This window comes from Pipistrellus hanaki (assembly GCF_964339955.1).
Source record: "Pipistrellus hanaki genome assembly, chromosome: 10".
NCBI classification, from domain to species: domain Eukaryota; kingdom Metazoa; phylum Chordata; class Mammalia; order Chiroptera; family Vespertilionidae; genus Pipistrellus; species Pipistrellus hanaki.
In genome coordinates this window covers 9,437,151-9,458,406 of record NC_140512.1, presented here as the reverse complement: position 1 = coordinate 9,458,406, position 21,256 = coordinate 9,437,151, and the positions used below count along the sequence as shown (strand labels likewise).

At 42.0% G+C, this 21,256-nt stretch overlaps 1 protein-coding gene across 8 annotated transcripts in view; it reads left to right on the top strand.

Annotated features, from left to right (window-relative positions):
- The window catches only part of PDE1C (phosphodiesterase 1C), a gene marked incomplete at its 3' end in the record, with an annotated part of 257,690 nt that overhangs the window by 184,879 nt on the left and 51,555 nt on the right, over positions 1–21,256 (top strand). For all 8 annotated transcript variants that reach the window (XM_084896855.1, XM_084896859.1, XM_084896858.1 and 5 more), the window contains 8 exons: positions 2,749–2,865; positions 4,831–4,971; positions 7,654–7,754; positions 10,904–11,032; positions 12,152–12,253; positions 12,877–12,997; positions 17,650–17,731; positions 19,515–19,635. In XM_084896855.1, coding sequence (XP_084752981.1) covers positions 2,749–2,865; positions 4,831–4,971; positions 7,654–7,754; positions 10,904–11,032; positions 12,152–12,253; positions 12,877–12,997; positions 17,650–17,731; positions 19,515–19,635 — 914 coding nt within the window. The remainder of the gene's footprint in view (positions 1–2,748; positions 2,866–4,830; positions 4,972–7,653; positions 7,755–10,903; positions 11,033–12,151; positions 12,254–12,876; positions 12,998–17,649; positions 17,732–19,514; positions 19,636–21,256) is intronic.

Sequence of the window (21,256 nt, the reverse complement as noted above, 5' to 3'; positions counted from 1 at the left end):
ATTCTTAAGATCCAGCCATGTTGTTAAAAATGGCAGTATTTCATCTGTTCTTGTGGCTGGGTAGATACCCAGAAGAGGGATTGTTGGGGCATGTGGTAACTCTATTCTTATTTTTAAGGAACCTCCATGCCATAAGGGCTGTACCAATTTACATTCCCACCAGCAGCGTATGAGGGTTCCCTTTTCTCTACAATCTTTCCAATGCCTATTATAAGTTGTCTTGTTGACAATAGCCATTCTCACAGGTGAATTGCCTCTTGGCTTTTTGGCTACGATCAAGTGTAGTATCTGTCCTTAACAATTCAATATATCATCTCAATTCATCATAAGAATAGGAAAGATACTCAAGAAGGATACAGCAAGGAGACACGTTTTCTCTCACTACTCTTCAACTCCCACTTTAATGTCTAATATATCAATGTGATTTACAGTGACATTTCCCATTTAATCAGTGAAATCAATTCACATAAGATTTGATGTTTCATAACATCCATTCTGAAGATGCATGGATTTTCATAATTGAACCTGAAACATTGAGTGAGTCTTAGGAACATTAAAAGCATCTTTTATTTTTAATTCCTTCCTTTATTGGGAACATAAATACAGGTGATTATACAGGCACTAAGAAATTTATGAGACTATGTCTTCCAAATTGAAGCATTTTGTCTATGTAGAATAACTGCAGGAAATGTGGAACAACATGTGACGTGCACGATGGTTATTTTATGCTCAAGGAAAAGCAATTCTCTAATGCACACATGTATTTCTGAGGGGAGGGTACCTAGGTGATTCAGACAAGGAGTAAGTCCTAACTCCCTGAATTGCTATCCTTCTTCACTAGAATTACTGACATATGCACAGGTTAAAACAGATTTTCCTCTTGGTGTTGTCTCCTGTTCACTGGGGAAGTTCAAGACCTTTAAAAATGTAATATTTTCCCCTCCTCTCTCTCTCTCTCTCTCTCTCTCTCTACTCATCTTGGAGAATAGGATTAAAAATTGTTAGACATGACAAAAGGTTGAACCACCTACTGAGTAGTCAGAGGACTTTTCTTTAGGACTAATGATCAGAGGATGGATGTCATGGCAATGGCAATTATAATAGTAATCAGGGTGAAGGTTCAGTTCTTCGGTTATGCTTAAATGGCCCCACCATCTATGGTCTGGATCCTATTGGGGTGTTTATGAGACCTGGGTTACAGCTTACATTCATGGAGTTTACAATGTCATCTGCTGTCAAAGCTATGGCTAAGTGGTGTCACAGGAGTTAATGCCTGGTTCTGCTACTGAATAGACTCTTTATTTCATCTCTCTGAGGTTCCATCTGTAAATCTGGGGAGAGTAACACCTCCTTCCAGACTTGCGAGGATTTGCAAATGTAGATAAATTATCTTACACTGTGCCTGGTACAAAAAAAAAATGTGCTCAATACTTGTAGCAATTTCTTTATAATGGAGGAGAAATATTGAAAATGGAGGTGAGGTTACCACTGGTATGAATTAAACAATTTGTTTTGAGATGCTTTTGGAAACATTTGGTTTCCCCTGTAAATGATTCAGTTTTTCTGTGCGCTGGTCCACGAGAAAGAACCTTGATGACCTTGGGATGATCTTGACAGTGGGACGTTTGGAGAGATAGGATTGGGATGGATGGGTGATGTTGGGATGTAGTGAGGGCTGAGATGAGAGCCACTCAGGCCAGTGGTTCCTGGCAGCTCAGGTCTTACCCAGGCACCATCTGACACCCTGCCCGGACTCCATATGGCCTCACATGGCTTCTTACTGTCAAACTCACAGCCATACACTTTCTCTACTGAAAGCGAGACTCTGTCATAGTGAGAAAGTGAGACTGTTGCTTTACCTGTTGGTTAAACACACCTTTGTTGATAAATAGCTGGTTAGAAGTCTAAGACACATCAGGCAGTATTTATATATTCTGGAGTAGCTATTTATAGACAAACAAGACTTTGAACTTAAAAAAATAGTAGATGAGGTGTGTGTTCAGCTTAGGCCTTAGTTTTACTTTTTTTTTTCAGTGGGGTGACTTACAGATTTGAGGACCACGTCCCCAGATCAGTGACTCCAGAAGTGGTGGCATTTTTCTGACCCATGCATTAAAGGTTTTCTCCTTGGGTCCAGCTCAGCAGTTTGGATTAAAGTGACATGCTGTTTTGCATTCTATATCGTGTTTCTGAGCCCTTTAAAGTGGATTGCTGTCCTCAACTGTGGACTAAGAGGAAGTCTGCACATGGCATCAAGGGACTGGGGAGAAGTTCAGAAAAAGGGAGCACTGAAGGTTGTTGTCAATGAATTGAGCATTTGAAATTCAGCCGGGGTAGGGAGTGGGAGGGCTAATGGACAGAGTCTGAGCTTAGGGTGACCATGTGTTTGTGTTTGTGTGCTGGGCGCATCGTGTCCTCCCCCACACTTACTTGTGATGGGGCTTTAGGGAAATGAGGTCACTTCTCAGTTTTCTCATCTGTAAGATGTGAATAATAAAACCTATCCCTGAGAGTGGTTTTCAAAGTAAATTATGTATTTATTACTGGTCATGATGCCTAGATATGGTAGGCACTCAATAAATTATAGCTGCTGTTATTAGTTATAAGACTATTTAATATTTGATCAGTAAATGCTATGTAGGCCTGCCAGGTTGGAAAAGTGTGAGAATGTGAAACCCCAGGCTGACTCCCCAGGGGGAAATTGGTGGCTGTGGACTAATGCATCTTTCTCCCTGCCGGGGCCTGCAGGATGTGGACAGGTGGTCCTTCGATGTCTTCTCTCTCAACGAAGCCAGCGGGGACCATGCACTGAAATTCATTTTCTATGAATTACTCACACGCTACGATCTGATCAGCCGCTTCAAGGTCAGTGCCTAATGGAAAACACGATAACCACACATTTATCTGTCCTTGCATGATTTGGGGGCCGAGGCCAAGAGAATCCTTTTAATACAGACCCCAAACTGCAAGGGGTGACTTGGTGACGCATCGTCTGGACAGTCGCTGATACGGGCTCCTCTGTGGTGGGAAGTTTTCGTTACTCCCCGGCCTGGCGGGGCTCCTTGGTCGGGGAGAGGCTGGAGTCTCACGTTTGAATCCCAGTCTTCCTGGGGAGTACCACCGGAAGCTTGCACTAGCAGAACTACCCGTGGCTCTGCTCACTGATTTCATTTAGCCTGACTTCATGTAAACTCTCCTCCATCAGCTGGGAGACTGGATTTCATGTACATTCTTGTACCATCAGCGGGAAGAGACTGATGGAGACAGAATGTAGGACTGCTGCCTCTGCAGACTTTTTCCCCCCCGTCACTTGACTCAAATGCAGACAGATACCCTCGCTTATCATCTTGACAGGTCATTGGTATTGCCCAGCCATTCATGCTTCCAGTGAATTCTTCAGCCTTAAGCAGAGAGTGGGAATGGTTTCCAGCATGCAGTCCCTTCACCCTCTCACTCGCAGCGTCTGGTGGTCGGGCCAGGTTCTCCAGGCCACCTGTGAATTCATCGGCTGACATCTGTCATATTATGTTTCTCAGACGTCCCTCATGCTAGGGATGAGCCTCTGGAAAATGCAGGCCTTTTTCTCTATAAAGCATTGACTTCTCTGGACAGCATGGTTCCTTAGCACTTTCCAAAGGTCTGTGAATTTGGGGGTGTATTTCTTACATAGCTATATTTGATGGCAGCAGTCCTTATTTTTATTTTATTTTTTTGCACCAGAAACCTGCTTGAAAATCCAGTGAATGCCTGAGACACTGTCCTCAGAGCAAAGCTCCCTGAATCTCAGTGGTTCACAGACCTCTCATGAACAGCCCCAAGAAGCTAGGTTTCTTGGTACTTTATTTTAAAAAATGAAAATTGATCTTTGACATCTGCAAGGCAATGTTTAAAATTTTTAAAAATATATATTTTATTGACTTTTTTACAGAGAGGAAGGGAGAGGGATAGAGAGTTAGAAACATCAATGAGAGAGAAACATCGATCAGCTACCTCCTGCACACCCTCTACTGGGAATGTGCCCGCAACCAAGGTCTATGCCCTTGACTAGAATCGAACCTGGGGCCCTTCAGTCTGCAGGCTGATGCTCTATCACTGAGCCAAACTGGTGAGGGCATACATTTTTAAAGCCAAAGCATGGGAGACTGGGCACCAGGAAGAATATGATATGGGCCCTCGCAAAGCATCCCAAGAGTACTGTCCTCATTTTTTCTTCCTGATGTGATGTTTACTCTCCAGGAACATGCACTCTTTCCTTTCCCCCCCAGTCTTGAACTTGTTAATTTATCCCAAACCAAGGAACTGATCCCAAAACTTACCCAATAACTGTCATAAGGGAGCCTTTATTTTCTACATTTTGCAATTGTCCTTTACTTTCGGCCACATAGAAAAAGAAGGGATATATTTATACATACTTGAGACTGAAAAGCAATTAAGGCTAATTGGAAATATTATTCCACATTGCAAGGCACCTATAATAAATTGTCAAGTAATAGACATAAGGACACAGGTTGTTTCTGTTTCCATATATAACAGACGATGTCTTTTTTATTTTTAACATGTCCATACATGCAATCACTTTCCCTAAACAGTGCAGTTTTCCAGAGCTGGCAGCTTGCATTTGTTTTGCAATTATTTAACGAGATGCACTGCATAGTACGTGCTAATTTTTTCTTGAGAAATGAAAGACCCAGACCTTTGCTCGAGAAATAAATGAACACATACCCTTCGGCCCTACCTGTCTTTGAGCTGATCCTGTGTAATGTTTTTTTTCTTCTTCTTAATTTAAAGCTACTAAACCACTAGCCCATTAAACTTACTACTCTTTTTCAGATCCCCATTTCTGCGCTCGTTTCATTTGTAGAGGCCCTGGAAGTGGGATACAGCAAGCATAAAAATCCTTACCACAATTTAGTGCATGCTGCGGACGTCACACAGACAGTGCACTACCTCCTCTATAAGACAGGAGTCGCTGTGAGTACAGATGGGAACTCTAGGATTACACAAACAGCTATGTCTCTATGGTTGGTCTCTATGCCTCTTTACTTTGAAATCTTCTTCAGAGATAGACATCCTCTGGGTATGGTTATTCATTAGCCCATAAGTCCAGTACACATTTATTATCTTTTCAGCAAGGACAGTTGAATGACTTGATCTAATTTCTCACGGAATTAAAAATGGGATACAGTGGGAGGAGTGTGGGCTTTGGAGCTAGATATAGTTGGATAGAAATCCTTATTTAATTACTTATTAGACTGTGACCTATGATGAATTGCTTGACTCTCTGAGTCAGGATTTCCTCATTTCTAAAATGGTGAAAAAGACTATCTTGTAGAAGTGCTGTGACAGTTTGGAATAAAGTATCAGAAATATGATGTGAAGATGTACTTTGGACTTATCTATTCAACATATATTTAGCTAATTCCTACTGTGTATATACTATGGAGATATAAAGGTGAATTATGCACAGATTTTTTTTTTTTTAGCCCTCAAGAAAAATTCCCAAGCATTTATGCAAATGCAAGTTATCATTAACATAAATGTTATATCATAGCAGCCAATGACCATGACGTACTGCATAATGTTCTTAATTGCGCTTATTTGCCATTGAGTTTTTATGATCAATTCAGGCCATATGCAGAATAATTCCTAAATATAGAAACTGCTTCTCACCCACTCTCTCTCTCCGAAATGCAACTCAAAACAAACATCTTTCACTGCAAGCTTACAAAAGTAGTGGGAAGCAATCTGATGAATGGAGAGCACATTGCCACTCCAACCTTTCATTACAAACCAAGAGGGGGGAAACGCTTTAAATCACCCCAGTTTTATAAAGTGTGAGACACACAGGGAATCAAAACATCCCATTGACAAAGCGCTGCCTGGGCCTCAACATCGACTCATTGTGATCTGTGTAAATCACTCATCACTGCTTAGCTCACATGCCTGGCACACGCCTGGATCCTTTCAGATTTATTTGGCTCCCTTCTAAGGGACAATCCTTGAACAGAACCGGGCTGAAGGGTTTCTGATTGCATAGACGGGAATCAGACCCTGAGCTCCAGTCAGCTTTTGATTTAGGTCAAAAGAATCCAAACTCCAAAGCAACCCCTTGGCCCTTTTTGTTGCATTTGTTGGCCAAGGTGCCATTAATTTTCTTTTGCTTATTTTTTAAGAGGAGAGAAGCTGTGCATCTTGTTCTCTTGATCATAGATGATGTCATCATATTTATAAGGGAAATGTCAAGACTTCTAAATAGCATCCTAGTTCAAGAGTGCCAAGTAATTTTATTAGTCTTCTTGGTCAGCAGAGTTTTGGCCCACATGACCTTTAACTTCTTATGAGTTGTCACACTTGTTAATATGTCTCATTAAATGGCAAAAGGGACTTTGGAGGCACAATGAAGGTTATTAAACCTTAAAAGGCAGCAGGTGGGGCAGAAGAGAGTGCTAGCTTGAAGAGGGAGAGAGCCCATGGAAAGCATGAGAAGGAAATGAATTGCCAATGCCTTGAATGTCCCTGATGGCAGACTTTCCCACAGAGCTTCAGAAAGGAATATAGGCTCCCTAACACCTTCATTTCAGCCACATGGGCTACCTACCGACCAGAGCATCCAGCCAGCCAGCCACACTCTGCCGACGTCTCACCTATTTTGACAATTTTTTAGTGACTGTCTATCACATTGAGCTTAGGTTCTATGTATATAACTCTATTTTTAGTTCATATTTTATTGGTTTGTGTCATATTTAATTACATAATTATGATAACAGTTCAATTGGTTAAAATAGGGTTTGGAATAAGCCACAGTGAAACTTAAAAGCATCAATTCAGTTAGTAACAAAAGTGAGCAGAGGGTGCCAAAGGGCAGCTAGCAGTGATGGATATTTGGTCATGTGGACATTGGGCAGTATGGTTTACAGAAAGGGTGGGAAGCGTCAATGAATCCATAGAGCCTCTGAGACGGATGTCACTCAAGCTTCAAATGCTTCTCGAACTCTACTGTGCATCAGAACTATTTGGGTGGCTTGTGAAACAGGTGATGCAAACGCTGCTGTTCCAAGGAACCACTTTGAAGTCCACTGAACTACAGCCAGTGTTGGTAGAGTGAATGGGGACAAGTCTCTTCAGACTTGAGCATGCATAAGGTGGGAGGCCAGGTGTTACCTTTCCATCTGTCTCTCTACCTATCCACCTTCGAGTGGGCAGACATTAGGTTTTCTGTTACACTTACAGCTTGGTATCATATTTAAAATTTTAATTTTTTTCTGCGACTATTTGGAACTTTGGAATTTGAGAGAGGATATGATGAGGGCTTTTAATATCTGCATGTTCATTGTTTTCTGCCTCCTGCACGCTCCCTCCTGGAATCAAGCCCACAACCCAGGCATGTGCCCTTACTGGAAATTGGTGACCTTTTGGTGCATGGGATGACGCTCACCAACTGAGCCACACCGGCCAGGGCAGGCATGCTGTTTTCAATTCACATGTCCCTTATCTCTTTACAGAAGAAAAACACCATTTCTCTCTTTCCAAAAACATGTGTCTGGCAAGAGCTGACCAGCTGCAGGGTGGAAAGACAGTAATGTGGGTGTGTTGTCAGCAAACTGAAGTCAGAAAGAGACACATTATCTGATTGCTCTGTAATCTCCCTTTCAGAACTGGCTGACGGAGCTGGAGATTTTTGCTATCATCTTCTCAGCTGCCATCCATGACTATGAGCACACAGGAACCACCAACAACTTCCACATCCAGACCCGGTGAGGATGTTGAGATGTGTGGAGGAGAGGAAAGAGGGGTCAAGGAGAGAGTTATAAGCCAGCAAGATTCTTTTGTATGGTTGCTCTATTTTGAGTTTCTGGAAAAATGAATTAAAAATTTTTAAATATATTTTTATTGATTTTAAGAGAGGAAAGGAAAAGGAGGGAAAGATGGAAACACCAATGATGAGAGAATCATTGATTGGCTGCCTCCTGCACGCCCCACATTGGGGATTGAGCCCTCAACCCAGGCATGTGCCCTGATGGGGAATTAAACTGGGACTTCCTGGTTAACAGGTCGACACTTAACCACTGAGCTGCAGCCACTGGCTGGGCTGTAAAAAACAAATTTTAAACAAGAGACCAGCTGGGTGAGCTTCGATTAAGACTTAAAGGGTAAAGCTATCTGCTCCTAATCCTCATATTTTACTCACATCTAATATGCACCTCCCTTTCCTCTATTCTAATGCCTGCTCCTTGTTACTTATTTTTAATAGGAGCCGGAGCAGTGTACAGGAAGGCACAGGTGCCAGGTAGACTAAATCAGTGGGGACTGCAAGGATGGGAGTATCTTTGTTGACGTGAAGGATAACCAAGCCTTCTCACCCTCTGATCTCTGGGATTCTGGTGGTGCTCATCCCAGTCTCCCTAATTCCATCTCTGCTCAGTTCAGAGGCACAGGTTTGCGGAGCTAGGACCACCAAGTTGCCCATGGAGAATGTCTCATGCAGGCCATTCACCATGGGCAACTTATGCACCCTCCCTAACAAACTGCACAGGTAAACACAAACCTCTGTGGGGATATTAAGTATGGGTCTAAGTGCCCAACTCTGAACCTGTTGTCTGTCACAGACATCACTAATAAATTTGGGTATTTTTTTCTTACCAGCTGTAGTCCTCTCGTAGAATCCCAGGCAGCTGTACCAATCAATTGCCATTTGCATTTAGGATGAAACCTTATCTGCCCTCTCTTGAACTCAGAACTTACCTTCTCTAAGACAAAGATGCAGAACTAGAGAGAATCTGACAGCAGGGTTAACTGGGCCTTGATATAGGGATCAAAAGAAGTGAGGCCCTAGCTGGTTTGGCTCAGTGGATAGAGTGTCGGCCCTCGGACTGAAGGGTCCTGGGTTGGATTCCCAAGGGCATGTACCTTGTTTGTAGGCTCTATCCTTGGCCCTGGTTGGGGCTCCTGTGGGAGGTAACCAATCGGTGTGTCTTTCTCAGATCAATGTTTTTCTTTGTCTCTTCCCTCTCCGACTCTCTCTAAAAAAATAAAAAAGGAAAAATATCCATGAGAGAGGATTAGCAACAACAACAACAAAAAAAAGAAGCTAGAATTTGGGGAAAGGTGACAAGGCAAAGAGAAAGAAGATAGGGGGAAGGGCGAGTTTAATACCAATAAATACCTTCTGATTTCACTGAACCAGCAGGTGCACAGTTCAGATAGGTTTGTGTTCATAAATCCATCCACATGAGTTTAATGAACCCGGCACTTAATTGTGGGGTACACAAAGGACGGCAGTATCCTCTGATCTGTGTTCAGAAGGGGAATTTCAATAGAATGAAAGCGGACAAAAGGACTTAAGCCGTTCGCTTCATGTTCTGCCTCATGTAGAGCAGTCTCAGCTGCTGCGAAACAGTCTTAAGGTCCTATTGCAAGGTCTTTAAACACAGAGTGGAACCTCTGCTCCGAGGACTGAGAGTAGCACCTGCCGAAGGGGGCGAGGTGGATGGAAGAACCGAACCTGGATGATGGCTGGAGGCCAATGGTCCCAATGCAGAGGGAGATTAATTTCAGGAGTTAAAAAATAGCTTAATGTCACAAAACACACATCTGTTAGTGCCTTCCTTACCTAGCAGGCACAAGGTCAGATGGCTTGCCCCAGGATTTGTGTGTTTTGGGCTGTATCTTCATAGGAGTGGGAAAACTCCAGTGGGCTCAGTTAAGCGTGGTTTGGAGTGAAGTGTAGACATTGGTTTCTCTAACAGAACTTTATCTAAAGCATCCCAGCCTGTGTGCCCCCTGTTCCAAAAACCAAGTCTGTGACCAGGTCCTTTGTCCTTGGATGGTATGTTAAATCTAACACAAGGTATGCTAGAAAATTTTAAAGTTTGGCCAATGACAGGTAGAAGTTATCTTGGGGGACGGTGGCCCCACTGTCAGAGACCTCACCTTCATCCCAACCCTGACTCTGCGGGGCTCTGTGGAGTCACTTAACATCTCTGGGACTTAGCTTCCTTGATGAGAAACCAATAGGCTGTAATAATCTCAGATTTCATTAAGTTAAGGATATGGAAATAGTATACAGCTCTGTGTTTGCTGTCATTCAGTTGTGGAATGGTCTTTGAAAAGTGACTAACAGTTGTCATATAATCCTTATATTCTTCACTCTGTTTTCTTTGTATGGCTTCTGCATGGTAACATTTTAAGATCAGCCTTGGCTGGTTTAGCTCAGGGGATAGAGCATGGGCCCACGGACCGAAGGGTCCCAGGTTTGATTCCTGTCAAGGACATGTACCTCCACTGCAGGCTCAATCCCTGGCCCCTGTTGGGGTGTGTACAGGAGGCAGCCAGTCAATGTGTGTCTCTCACATCGATGTTCCTCTCTCTGTATTTTCCCCTCCCTCTAATCTCTCTAAAAATCAATGGAAAAATATACTCTGGTGAGGATTAACAAAAAATAACAAATTTTAAGATCAAGCTACTACCAGAGAAATTTCCAAGCTGTACCTGCCAGGTGGTATGTCCAGAGAATTAGAGATAAAATAAATTATTTTATTTAATAAAAAAATAAAGTTGTACTAGAAAATATAAGGAAGTTTGACTTGACCCACATTTAAAAAAAAAATCACTTTTGCTGCTGCCAGCAAAAATCATGGAGGTCTGGTTATGAACAGTTTTCAGAGAGTTCTCAGATTAGGTGGCACCTATTTTATATCCCATATTGACATTAAAATACCCTACGTATATCAATTGATCATTTTCAGTGTTAGTTTTAGCTTCTTTTTGTTGATATAAATGGCATCGGGACAAAGGTAATTGCTAATCACAGGAAAAAAGAGATGGTGTATTCTAGCTTGAAAGCGTTAACCTGAAAAGTCTCAACGGTTTAACATACTAGATTATTTTTTGGATTTCTGTTCAGGTCTGACCCAGCTATTCTGTACAACGATAAGTCTGTATTGGAAAACCATCACTTAAGTGCAGTTTATCGCCTTCTGCAAGAGGATGAGGAAATGAATATTTTGATCAACCTCTCCAAGGATGACTGGAGGTGAGGATGAGACAGGGAGGCCAGAAAAGGAATGGTGAGGAGAGATGAAGTGTGCTGCTTTGAAGAAATCCATTAACTGAAAGATAATTTATGTTTAGTATCCTATTTCTTTGTAGGAAAGCAATTTTAATACCTGATATATTTGTTTGGATACGTAAGTGCATTTAACCTTTTAGGATCTTTGTAAATGAATATGTTACCACTTATTTACCACATTTCAAAGTGGTGTGTCCAATAATATGGCATTCCACTTTGAGCAGGCTGGATAATTTGCTAATAAGCCAATCCTCCTGTACATAATGGCTATAAACTATGATTAAATTAAATAAACACAACCCCACTGACTTGAGAGTGAACAAAAGTAGGCACATTTTGAAGGGGTGTCCATACCTGGAGACTGTGATGGGATGAAGTGAGTGTGATATTTTTGTGACTTCACCCTGAAGACAGTCTATGTCAAGATAACAGCACTAATTGGCTAAAACCATATTTATACAAAGACCTTCACTATTTTTCTGGCAGAGAGACCAGGGTAGTAACATCCAGAGCTGCTATTGAGTGAAAGTCAAAAAATAAGGGGAAACTAAAATTCTGTGACCATCTAAATGGCATGCAAAGAACAGGAAAATGTGACTTATTTGCAGGGGAAAAGACAATCAATAGATGCAATCTCTCAGATGAACTATTGTTTGAATGATCAGACTAGGACTTTTAAAGCAGTTCTTCTATTTATGCTCAGTGAGATAAAAGGAAATATGCTTGTAATAAAATACAGTGAAATTGAACCAGTGGAATGAAAATATAAACAAGAGCAAACAAATTTTAGAACTAACAAGTCAAATATTTAAATTGGAAAATTACTATTCTGGCTTAGTAGCAAGTTGGAGAAGACAGAGGAAAGAATCAGTGAACTTGAAAACATCAATCAATATTATCCAGTTTGAAGATTAGGAGACATGAGTAGCTTAGGGACCTGTGAGACAGTTTCGGGCTCAGGTTAGATTACAAATGTCACAACTATTTAACTGATTTTGATTGAAAGAGGCAAAAAAAAATAAACTAATTTTTATTTTCCATATTTGACTTTCACCTTTTTTCTCCATGGGGTGTCCCTGAAAGGGAATTTCGGACCTTGGTAATTGAGATGGTGATGGCCACGGATATGTCCTGTCATTTCCAACAGATCAAGGCGATGAAAACTGCTCTGCAGCAGCCGGAAGCGTGAGTGTATCTGTGTCACTTGGTTTTTATAGGTGTTTAAGCTGGAACCGGTCCATGTCATTGCTCCTTTAAAATGTACCTCCTTCGGAGAACTTTGTCGAAAAGTCTCATAGTAACTGAGGATATTTGGAGGAAAGAGCATGAGAATTGTATATATCTCAGATTCTTATCAGGGTTGAAATACATAAAAGGGACCAAAATAATCTGTCCCAATTAGAATTGAAAATATTTCCCCGCAGGAAACCAAATTATCAAAGATCTACTCAATGCAGAGGTGACACACACAAGTCAGTGAGTGACTCTTGGGTTTTTGTCTTTTTGAATGAGCCAGTCATTGCAGAAATAGTTTCGAGTCATTTTTTTCTCCCTCCATTTCTTTTATTTGTGACCTGTTTCTTTGTCTCTGCGTTTGATTCAGTTTTTAAAGTGTCCACTCAATACCCATGGAGACCTAGCTAGTGGAATATTCCAGTTGTAGGGTGATGTGATGCTTTTCCCTCAGCTGAAGTGGGGGTTGATATAAGGGAATGGAAGGGATTAAAAAATTAATGCTGTTTTAAAGAAACGCTTATTGAGATTCTGAGAGCTTGATCAGCATGTGCTTGGCTCCTTTGGGTGTACAGGATTGAAAAGCCAAAGGCATTGTCCCTGATGCTGCACACAGCGGACATCAGCCATCCAGCGAAGGAGTGGGAGCTCCATCATCGCTGGACGATGTCACTGCTGGAGGAATTCTTCAGACAGGTACCTTGTGCTACCCCTCAGGGCTTTCATCACCAAATAGTTTCTGAATTTCTTATTTCAGCAATGCTATGAGATCACAGTAATTTTCTTGAGGAGGGAGAGTTTTCAGATTTTTTTTTTTTTTTTTTTTTTGCCTTCTGGTCAAGTAATGTTTGAATCTTACATTCTGACTCTCAGAACATATTTCTATCTTATGCATTTCTATTTGCAAAAAGAAAAAGCAGTTTCTTGTGGTAGTGTTTTGTAAGTATCATCGGAGGAGCCCTTTAGTTTATGTATTTTTCTAATGGGTTGAGCAAATGTTGATCAGTTTGGCATTCTCCTGTGGGATTAAGATGTTAATCTTTTACTGGTATAATTGGTTGGGTTGTTTCTTTTGAGCTGGCAAACCATATTGTCAAATTCCAAAGCCCGGTGTGGTAATTTGGGGTCAGGAAATCACTAAAAGCCAAGGTTTAAATTATATTTAACTTTATTACACCCAAGACACAGGGCTGTGTTTTCTGAAAGAAATACCAGGCACTTTTATGGGTGTACATTGCTTTAAAAAATGTTTTTAAAGGTGCACAAAGGTAGGATAGACAGGAAAATAAATATGTTGCAGTAAGGTTGACATCTTCTCGCCTGGCTGGCGTGTCTCAGTGGTTGAGTGTCAACCTATGAATCAGTAGGTCTTGATTCAATTCCCAGTCAAGGCACATGCCCAGGTTGTGGGCTTGATCCCCAATGTGGGGTGTGCAAGAGGCAGCTGATCAATGATTCTCTTATAATCGGTGTTTCTACCTCTTTCTTTCTTCCTCTTTAAAATCAATAAAAAATATTTTTTAAAAGGCTGACATCTTCTCAAGAAGAGTTGCCATTAAACATCTGCTTTGAGATGTGAGGTCCTGAAGTTGAAGGAGTTGATGTAAGAAACATTCAGATCTCTGAGTCAAACTGACAACAATTGCCAAGAGCAAAATCTCCAATGCTCTGTAGAATGACAGTTTTGCAGTTTCCTTTACATATTTGGAATTAAGGAGGGAATGTAAGGAAGATTACAGGAAGGTGGGATAAATCAAAGAGAGGATTGGAATTACAGGATAGTCAACAAGACTTTGTGCTCTCTTGAGGGTGGTTATGCTTCTGAGGAGTTTGAAAAAGAGGTGTTCCCAAGGTGTGAACTTAGATGCACAGAAACAATGGATGGGACTTGCTTAAGGCAAACATAAACCTTTCCCTAAAGAAGTTATAGGCCTGGGGTGTGACTGTGCACCATGACCTGCCCAGTTAGGAATGTATGATCAGATCACCTTGTGAGGTCACTCTCAGTTATATTTATTATATAGTCCCCATTCTTTTTTTTTCTTCACAAAGGCAGTGGGTCATGTAGATGGTGGGACCTAAATTAGAGTTAATTCAAGTTAATGCTGTTAATTCTTACTAGTTCAAGGAGGGAGATTACATCGTAGATTCAGAGAAGGCTGATATCCCACAAAATACTACTGAACATTAGTCTCAACTTTGTCTCCTAAAGTAACAAGAGATATGCTCTTTCACTGGTTACTCAGGGTTTTGGAAGGGAATTTCTCTCATTTTTATGCTTCTAGTTTAAATGGAGAAATTGTAGAAGGCATCCAAGTATTGCTCTTCTTCTGAACTTGTGCACAATATCTGGAAATGAAGTGGGACTAGAGCTAACAGCATATTAAAGTCCAGAAGGTCTTTTATTGGAGTTTTTTTATTCCAGCTGGTTTGAGGCCCGGGACTAACTAAATTATTTTTCAATGGTCTTATTTGTGATTTTTTTGTTTTTTTGTTTTGGTTTTTTTGTGAGGGAGGGTAGGAGGAGTTGGTGGAACTTAAAGGAAGCTTAAACTAGATTTTTTTTTTTTTTTTTACGGTCCTTCCAGCATTAAGTGTTCTACAGTTTCTTCATTTTGTCTATGGTGCATATCAACCCATATAAACACCCCCCTAAATTGTTATATGAATACAGCAACAGGTACCCCATTCAGCATATGGCTGTTTCCTCTTTCAGTTACTGCTTGGCCTCACAGAGTAGTTCTCAAGGAGAATCTGATTGCATGGGAGGAACTGGAATAGTACAGGTGTGGCTCTGTTGAATATACGAGAATAACTGCAAATTCATCCTTAATCGAGAGTTAATTTTGAACCATTTTCCCAGAAGCTATTTTTCTAATATGAGTGAGACTATTTTCTCCAAACATCCACTTCCCTTATCATATGCTTTCTTTGATGCTGCTTTTGCAATACACACCCATGGCTAATAGTATTTGAACTGCAGCCAAAGTTAGATCATAGCTAACTCATATAAGTTTGAGGTATTGATTTCTTTTTTTAATTGTGAGAGAGTGAATATGAGAAATTACTTAAATATTTGAACATTTTTCCCATAAAGGAAACCTTGTTTGCATACACATATGCTTGAATTGAATGAAAATATGCTAGAGGCAATGTGAAAAGAGCCATATTGAATTTCTTGCCTTTGGGAATGGAATGTTAGCTCACTGCACCAGAATGGTTTTTTAGTAATTATGATTCAGTAAATTATTTTTATTGATTTAATATTTTAACCTAGATGTCATAAGGCCATTGTAAGTAACCCACTTAATAGAAGTGTTGCCTCACTCTTAGCTGTAGGTTTTAAACTGGACAGTGCAAATGGGAACTCTCAATGGGACCTTAGAATCCTTGAAAAAAAAACCAAAAACATTTGGAAGTTGGATTATATTTCAAGATAAGGGCATAGACTCAGTATTAATACTAGACCTTTTAGGCTTTGCTAAAAAATAAGTTACATCTTCAGTTTTTTTCCTTTTAATATATTTTTATTTATTTCAGAGAGGAAGGGACAGGAGAAAGAGCTAGGAACATCAATGATGAAAGAGAATCATTGATCAACTGCCCTCCTGTACTCCCCACATGGGATGGAGCCCACAACTCTAGCTTGTGCCCTGACTGGGAATCAAACTGTGACCTCCTGGTTCACAGGTCGATGCTTAACCACTGAACCACGTCAGCTGGGCACATCTTTAGTTTTATAACCCTATTTTACAAAATCCAAGCCTCAGGGTGCTTTTCAGTAAAATATTGGCTTTAATGAAGTGCCTTCTTTAATGAAGTGTTCATTTGCCTTTTTGAAAAATACATGTTGTTAGAGCCTTGGGGTTCATTTCTGCTGTATGGCTGTATATGTTATATTTTGTAGATGTCCCCTGTAATTCTTTGAATTTCCTCTGTGTCTGCGATTATTTTCTCATTTTTATTTCTCATTTCATATATTAGTGTTTTCCCTTTCTTCTCTATGAAGTTAGCTCTTTGTTTCATTGTTTTTTTTTTAAATTATAAAACTTTATTTGATCTTTTCATTTTTATTAATTCTTTTCTTCTATTTGAATTTATTTTGTTCTTTTGCTAAGTCCCAGAGCTGAGTACTTTATTCATTTCTTTGTGTACCACCTATTTAATATTAGAGCACACAGTGCTAGGTGTTTGTCTTTTTTTTTAAATCATGAATATCAGAGGTTTTGCTATGCACCGAGATTATTATTCTGAATTTTTCAGATTGAAAAACTGAGAGGTAGAGAGAGAAGGTGAACGTTCTTTGATCACATCGCTAGTGGGAGGATGGCCAGAGTCAAGCCCAAGGCCGTAGCCATTAACCCCAGCAGATTCTTTCATAATAAAGTGAATGAACACAACGGGGTGGCCATTAGTATGTGGTGACATGTTCCCTTTCCTCGGGGTATGTGATTGAAGGGCTGAGCTTCTGGTTCAGGTTTTTAAAAACCATCATCATTACTTAGACTTTCCACGGCACCTGCTTCTTACAGCGGTGCTTTTTGGTGAGACTGTGAGTCACGTTTTGTTACTGTCTAACTCGATAAACACAAGCAGTTACTTACTGCTCTGCTTGCTCAGCCCACTTTGCATTATGGTCCCAGGCCTGCGGCTAAGAGCCCAGAAGCACGCGCCCCAGTTGTGTGTGGTTTTAGGTAGCAAAGGAGAGGAGATTCACATCAGTCAGTTTGAAGTTTTCTTCTTTAAAAAATATTTTTTTATTGATTTCAGAAACGAAGGGAGAGAGAAACATCAATGATGAGAGAGAATGATTGATTGGCTGCCTCCTGCAGACCCGCCACTGGGGATCGAGCCCACAACCCTAGCATGTGCCCTGACTGGGAATCAAACTATGACCTCCTGGTTCACGCTCAACCACTGAACAATACCTGCTGGGCTGGATTTGTGTCTTGAACACTGCCTGCACCTGGGAGGAAGTCACTGGCTCGAGAAAGGCCTCAGGTGTCAACACAAGACAATTGGAAAACAGGTGGCAGGTCTGAGTGCCATATTGGCCCCAGGCCACAGGACGGTGTTGCTTTCCCTCCTTTCCTTGGGGACCTGTGGTGCCCAGTGAGGCCGTCTGTGCCACGCCAGGCGCTCTGCAGTGGAGGGAAGGATGGAGCCAGCAGCCTTCGGCCTCTTGGTGTCTGTTATGCAGAGAAACAGCCCCAAAAGGACTTGGTACATAATGTAATGGTAATAATTAAAATAAAGGCCACTGGCCTTCTGGCAGCTGAAGTTGCTGCATGAAATCTGGGTGGCTTGGCCTACTGTTCTTAACTCACTGTGGCCTCCTGTGATTCTAGGGGGACAGAGAAGCAGAGTTGGGGCTGCCTTTTTCTCCTCTGTGTGACCGGAAGTCGACCATGGTTGCTCAGTCGCAAGTAGGTACGTGTTTGCCAGGCTTGGGAGAGAAGGAAAGACCTGAGGGGTGTCCGGCTGTGAGGGCAGAGGCTCCCAGTGCCTCCCCGGCTCCAATCTGCTGTGCTCTGCTCCTGCCTTCAGCTTGGTGGGTTGCTGGAGCTCTGTTCCCACCCTTCTCCCCGAAATGGGCTGTTTCACGGGCAGAGTAGACGGTGACATTGCCGTCTCCATCATCTCCTGCCAAGAGAAAAGGGCCTCAACTTTCAGGGTGATGACAGGAGTCAGTGGCAGGAAGTCCATTTTTCGTGCAGCCATGGACGTCTCATGCCACTTCCCTCAGGGATGTCTGCAGGACACCCCATTCCTCTTTCCAATCCCCTCCCTGGCCCCCTCCCTTCTTTCCTTCCTTCCTCTTCCCTTTTTTCCATCCCTCCCTCTTTCTCCCTTTTCCTTCCTTCCTTCCTTCCTTCCTTCCTTCCTTCCTTCCTTCCTTCCTTCCTTCCTTCCTTCTTTCCTTCCTTCCTTCCTTCCTTCTTTCTTCCCTTCCTCCCTTCGTTCCTTTTACCTTCCCTTCTTCCTAAAAACTTTTGAGCACCTTTTCTGTGTGGTAAGGATAACTTTTGCATGCACTGCTACTAAGCATAATGTATGTGCATTATAAAAATCCTCAGCTATGAGAGTCCTAGTGTCACTAAATTGTCACAGTGCCCTCCAGCTGAAAAGAATCTGAAATCATTCAAAAAATAAATTCAATAAGGATTTGATTTTTTTTCTACCTGTGTTTTGAGAACTCATTTTTTAAATAACAATGCACACATTGAGTCCCTGTTGGGCGTAGAACACTGCTAGACACTAAAATAGTTGTTAAAAAAAAAAACAAAAAACCAAAGACAAATTATACATGGTACCTGCTCTCAAAGACATGGAGCCAATATTTGGTGGTGGGCGAGACGTTATGAAAATAAATCCCACTGGAGTGTGACAGTGTTAAGGTAGTTTTGTGCTTCATGTAATCAGGGGCAAAACAGAGTGTGTGAGCCACTAGGCTCAGAAAGACTGGTCGAGGGGTGATATTTGAGTTGGGTCCTAAGAGATAAGTAAATAAATGGAGCTATGCAATACAGGTGTGCTGGGGCAGCTGGAGGGCAGTTCAGACAAGGGATTAGCATATAATAAGCAGGGAAATTTAAAACAGTATAGGAAAAGCAGGGAATTAAAAACAGTTCCGAGTAGCTAGAATAGTGGGTAGAGAATAGAATGAAGCGAGAGACATGTTGAGAGAGAAAATCAGGCCCAAATTATGGATTGCATAAAGATAGCATGCGCTTTATACTTCCCTGTCAGAAGTGAGGGTGTATCTAAAGCATTTTAGGTAAGGCTTAAACATATACTGATGGGCTTCACCTGGGGCACTGCTTTGGGCTCTCTGTTTCTTTCCTTAGGCTCTACGGGTCATGTTTGTGCTCCTTTAATGTCTCCTATAAACAGAAGGCAGGCAGGGAATGCCACACACCTTAGTCTTTTATGCAGCGCCTATCACAGCATTTGTTGCATCGTGGACATTGAATTCGTATTTTTAAACACTTGATTGGAACAATCTACTAAAAAGTCAGGAAAATTCTGTGGGAGAAGCAGAGCTGATTCACAATCCTCAAATCAAGGAACATATTAAGTGAATGAGACCCCAGTCTGGTCTGAGGCTCCTGTGTAGGCGGATTTGAAAGCTGACGCTCCTCTGTTTTGGGGGGAAGTGCAGAAAGGCCTGGTGAGGATGCAGTTTCCCTGGAGCATCGCTGTTTCTCCGCAGGTTTTATCGATTTCATCGTGGAGCCCACCTTCACGGTGCTCACAGATATGACTGAGAAGATCGTGAATCCGCTCATTGAGGAGACCTCCCAGGCTGGCAGGACAGGGCAGCGGCGATCAAGGTCAGTGGAGAAGCTCGAAGGCTGGGGTCAAGTTGGCCTGCCCCTGAGGGGAGATCTCTTCTTTGGGAGGGATGGGGGTGTGTTCCATAATGATGCTTGCCTTCCCCCCTTTCTTATCAGAGAGTTGTCTGCCTTTTCCTTCTCTCAGAGGAGTTGAAGTTACATTGTTTGCACTCTCCGGGCAGGCCTGGAAGGCAGTGACCATGGTCTAAATCAGTGGTTGGCAAACTCTTTAGTCAACAGAGCCAAATATCAACAGTACAACGATTGAAATTTCTTTTGTGAGCCAAATTTTTTTAAACTTTAACTTCTTCTAACGCCACTTCTTCAAAATAGACCCGTCCAGGCCATGGTATTTTGTGGAAGAGCCACACTCAAGGGGCCAAAGAGCTGCATGTGGCTCTTGAGCCGCAGTTTGCCGACCACTGGTCTAAATGATGATTGGCAGGTACTCAGGAGAGCACATCTCTCCCGCTCATTCTCTCTCCTATGGTGCTTTGCTCATGGCAGGTTTAACCATCCCGATCCCATTACTTATTAGCTGTGCCTCAGTTTCCTCATCTAAGAAAATGTGATAGTACTCAGAGGTTACAGGGAGGATTAACTGAGTTGTTCAATCTCGGTAAAGCCCTTACAACAAGGTCCAGCACAGAGGAAGCGCCAGCTACACTTGAGCTAACACTTAGCCTTTATTAGTGGTATTCCTGCCCCTCCTCCTGTCCATGCAAAACCTTGGGCTTTGATACACAGGAGAAAGGAAAGAAATGGAATGAAAAGACTAAAGAGCAGAAAAGAGCAAGAGGAGGAGCAAACCGCAAGATGGGAAGGCAAGAGGAATGTTGGGACAGTGGGACCCGAGGGACACTCAAGGCAAATAAGCCCAGTCAAGGCTGCAAACAAGGAGGACTGAGGCCTCTGCCCAAGTCCCACAACCCACAGCTCTGCAGACACTGGGCTGAACTGTACTGTACTCTGCTTATGGAGTCAGCCTTGGGAGTCATCCAGTGGGTTGGCATTCATGCCAGTCACTGCTTAGGCACCTGGGAGTGTGTGATACTTTTCATTAAAGTTACCCAGAAGGATGGCACTTTCTAAATTTGCGAAGTATCTCATGTTTAAAGTGTAAAGTAATATTGGTATAAAAAAGGTCTCTTGCATGACTGCTCTTTCCCTTCCCCCAGGAACATAAGGAAATCACCCTGCCTGGGCCTCGGGGATCCAGGGATCAGAGGTGCCCAACTACAGGGGGAGGCATGGCTGGAGAGAAGTAGGACTAAGTGACTGAGTGAGTTGGAATAGTGGTCAGAGAGGAAGCAGGTGGATAAACTGTGGAACCAAGTTGAAGTTCAAGTTCAAACTAGTTGATTGCAGAAAACCGAGGACAGAAAAGATCACACAGGGGATTCATGTTGAAAAAAGTGGTTTCCAATCAACAACAACAACAAAACGGACTATCACTTCTCAGGAGGCTCAAATATTGATTTTCTTTTTCTGCTGAAAATACAAAGTTTCCCATCTGTCACAAGTAGAAAATGAGAATTACAAACCTCAGGACCCAGGAATTTCACAGCAATAACTCGATGATGGCTAACCATTCCTCGTTTGAGCCTGCTCACAGGCA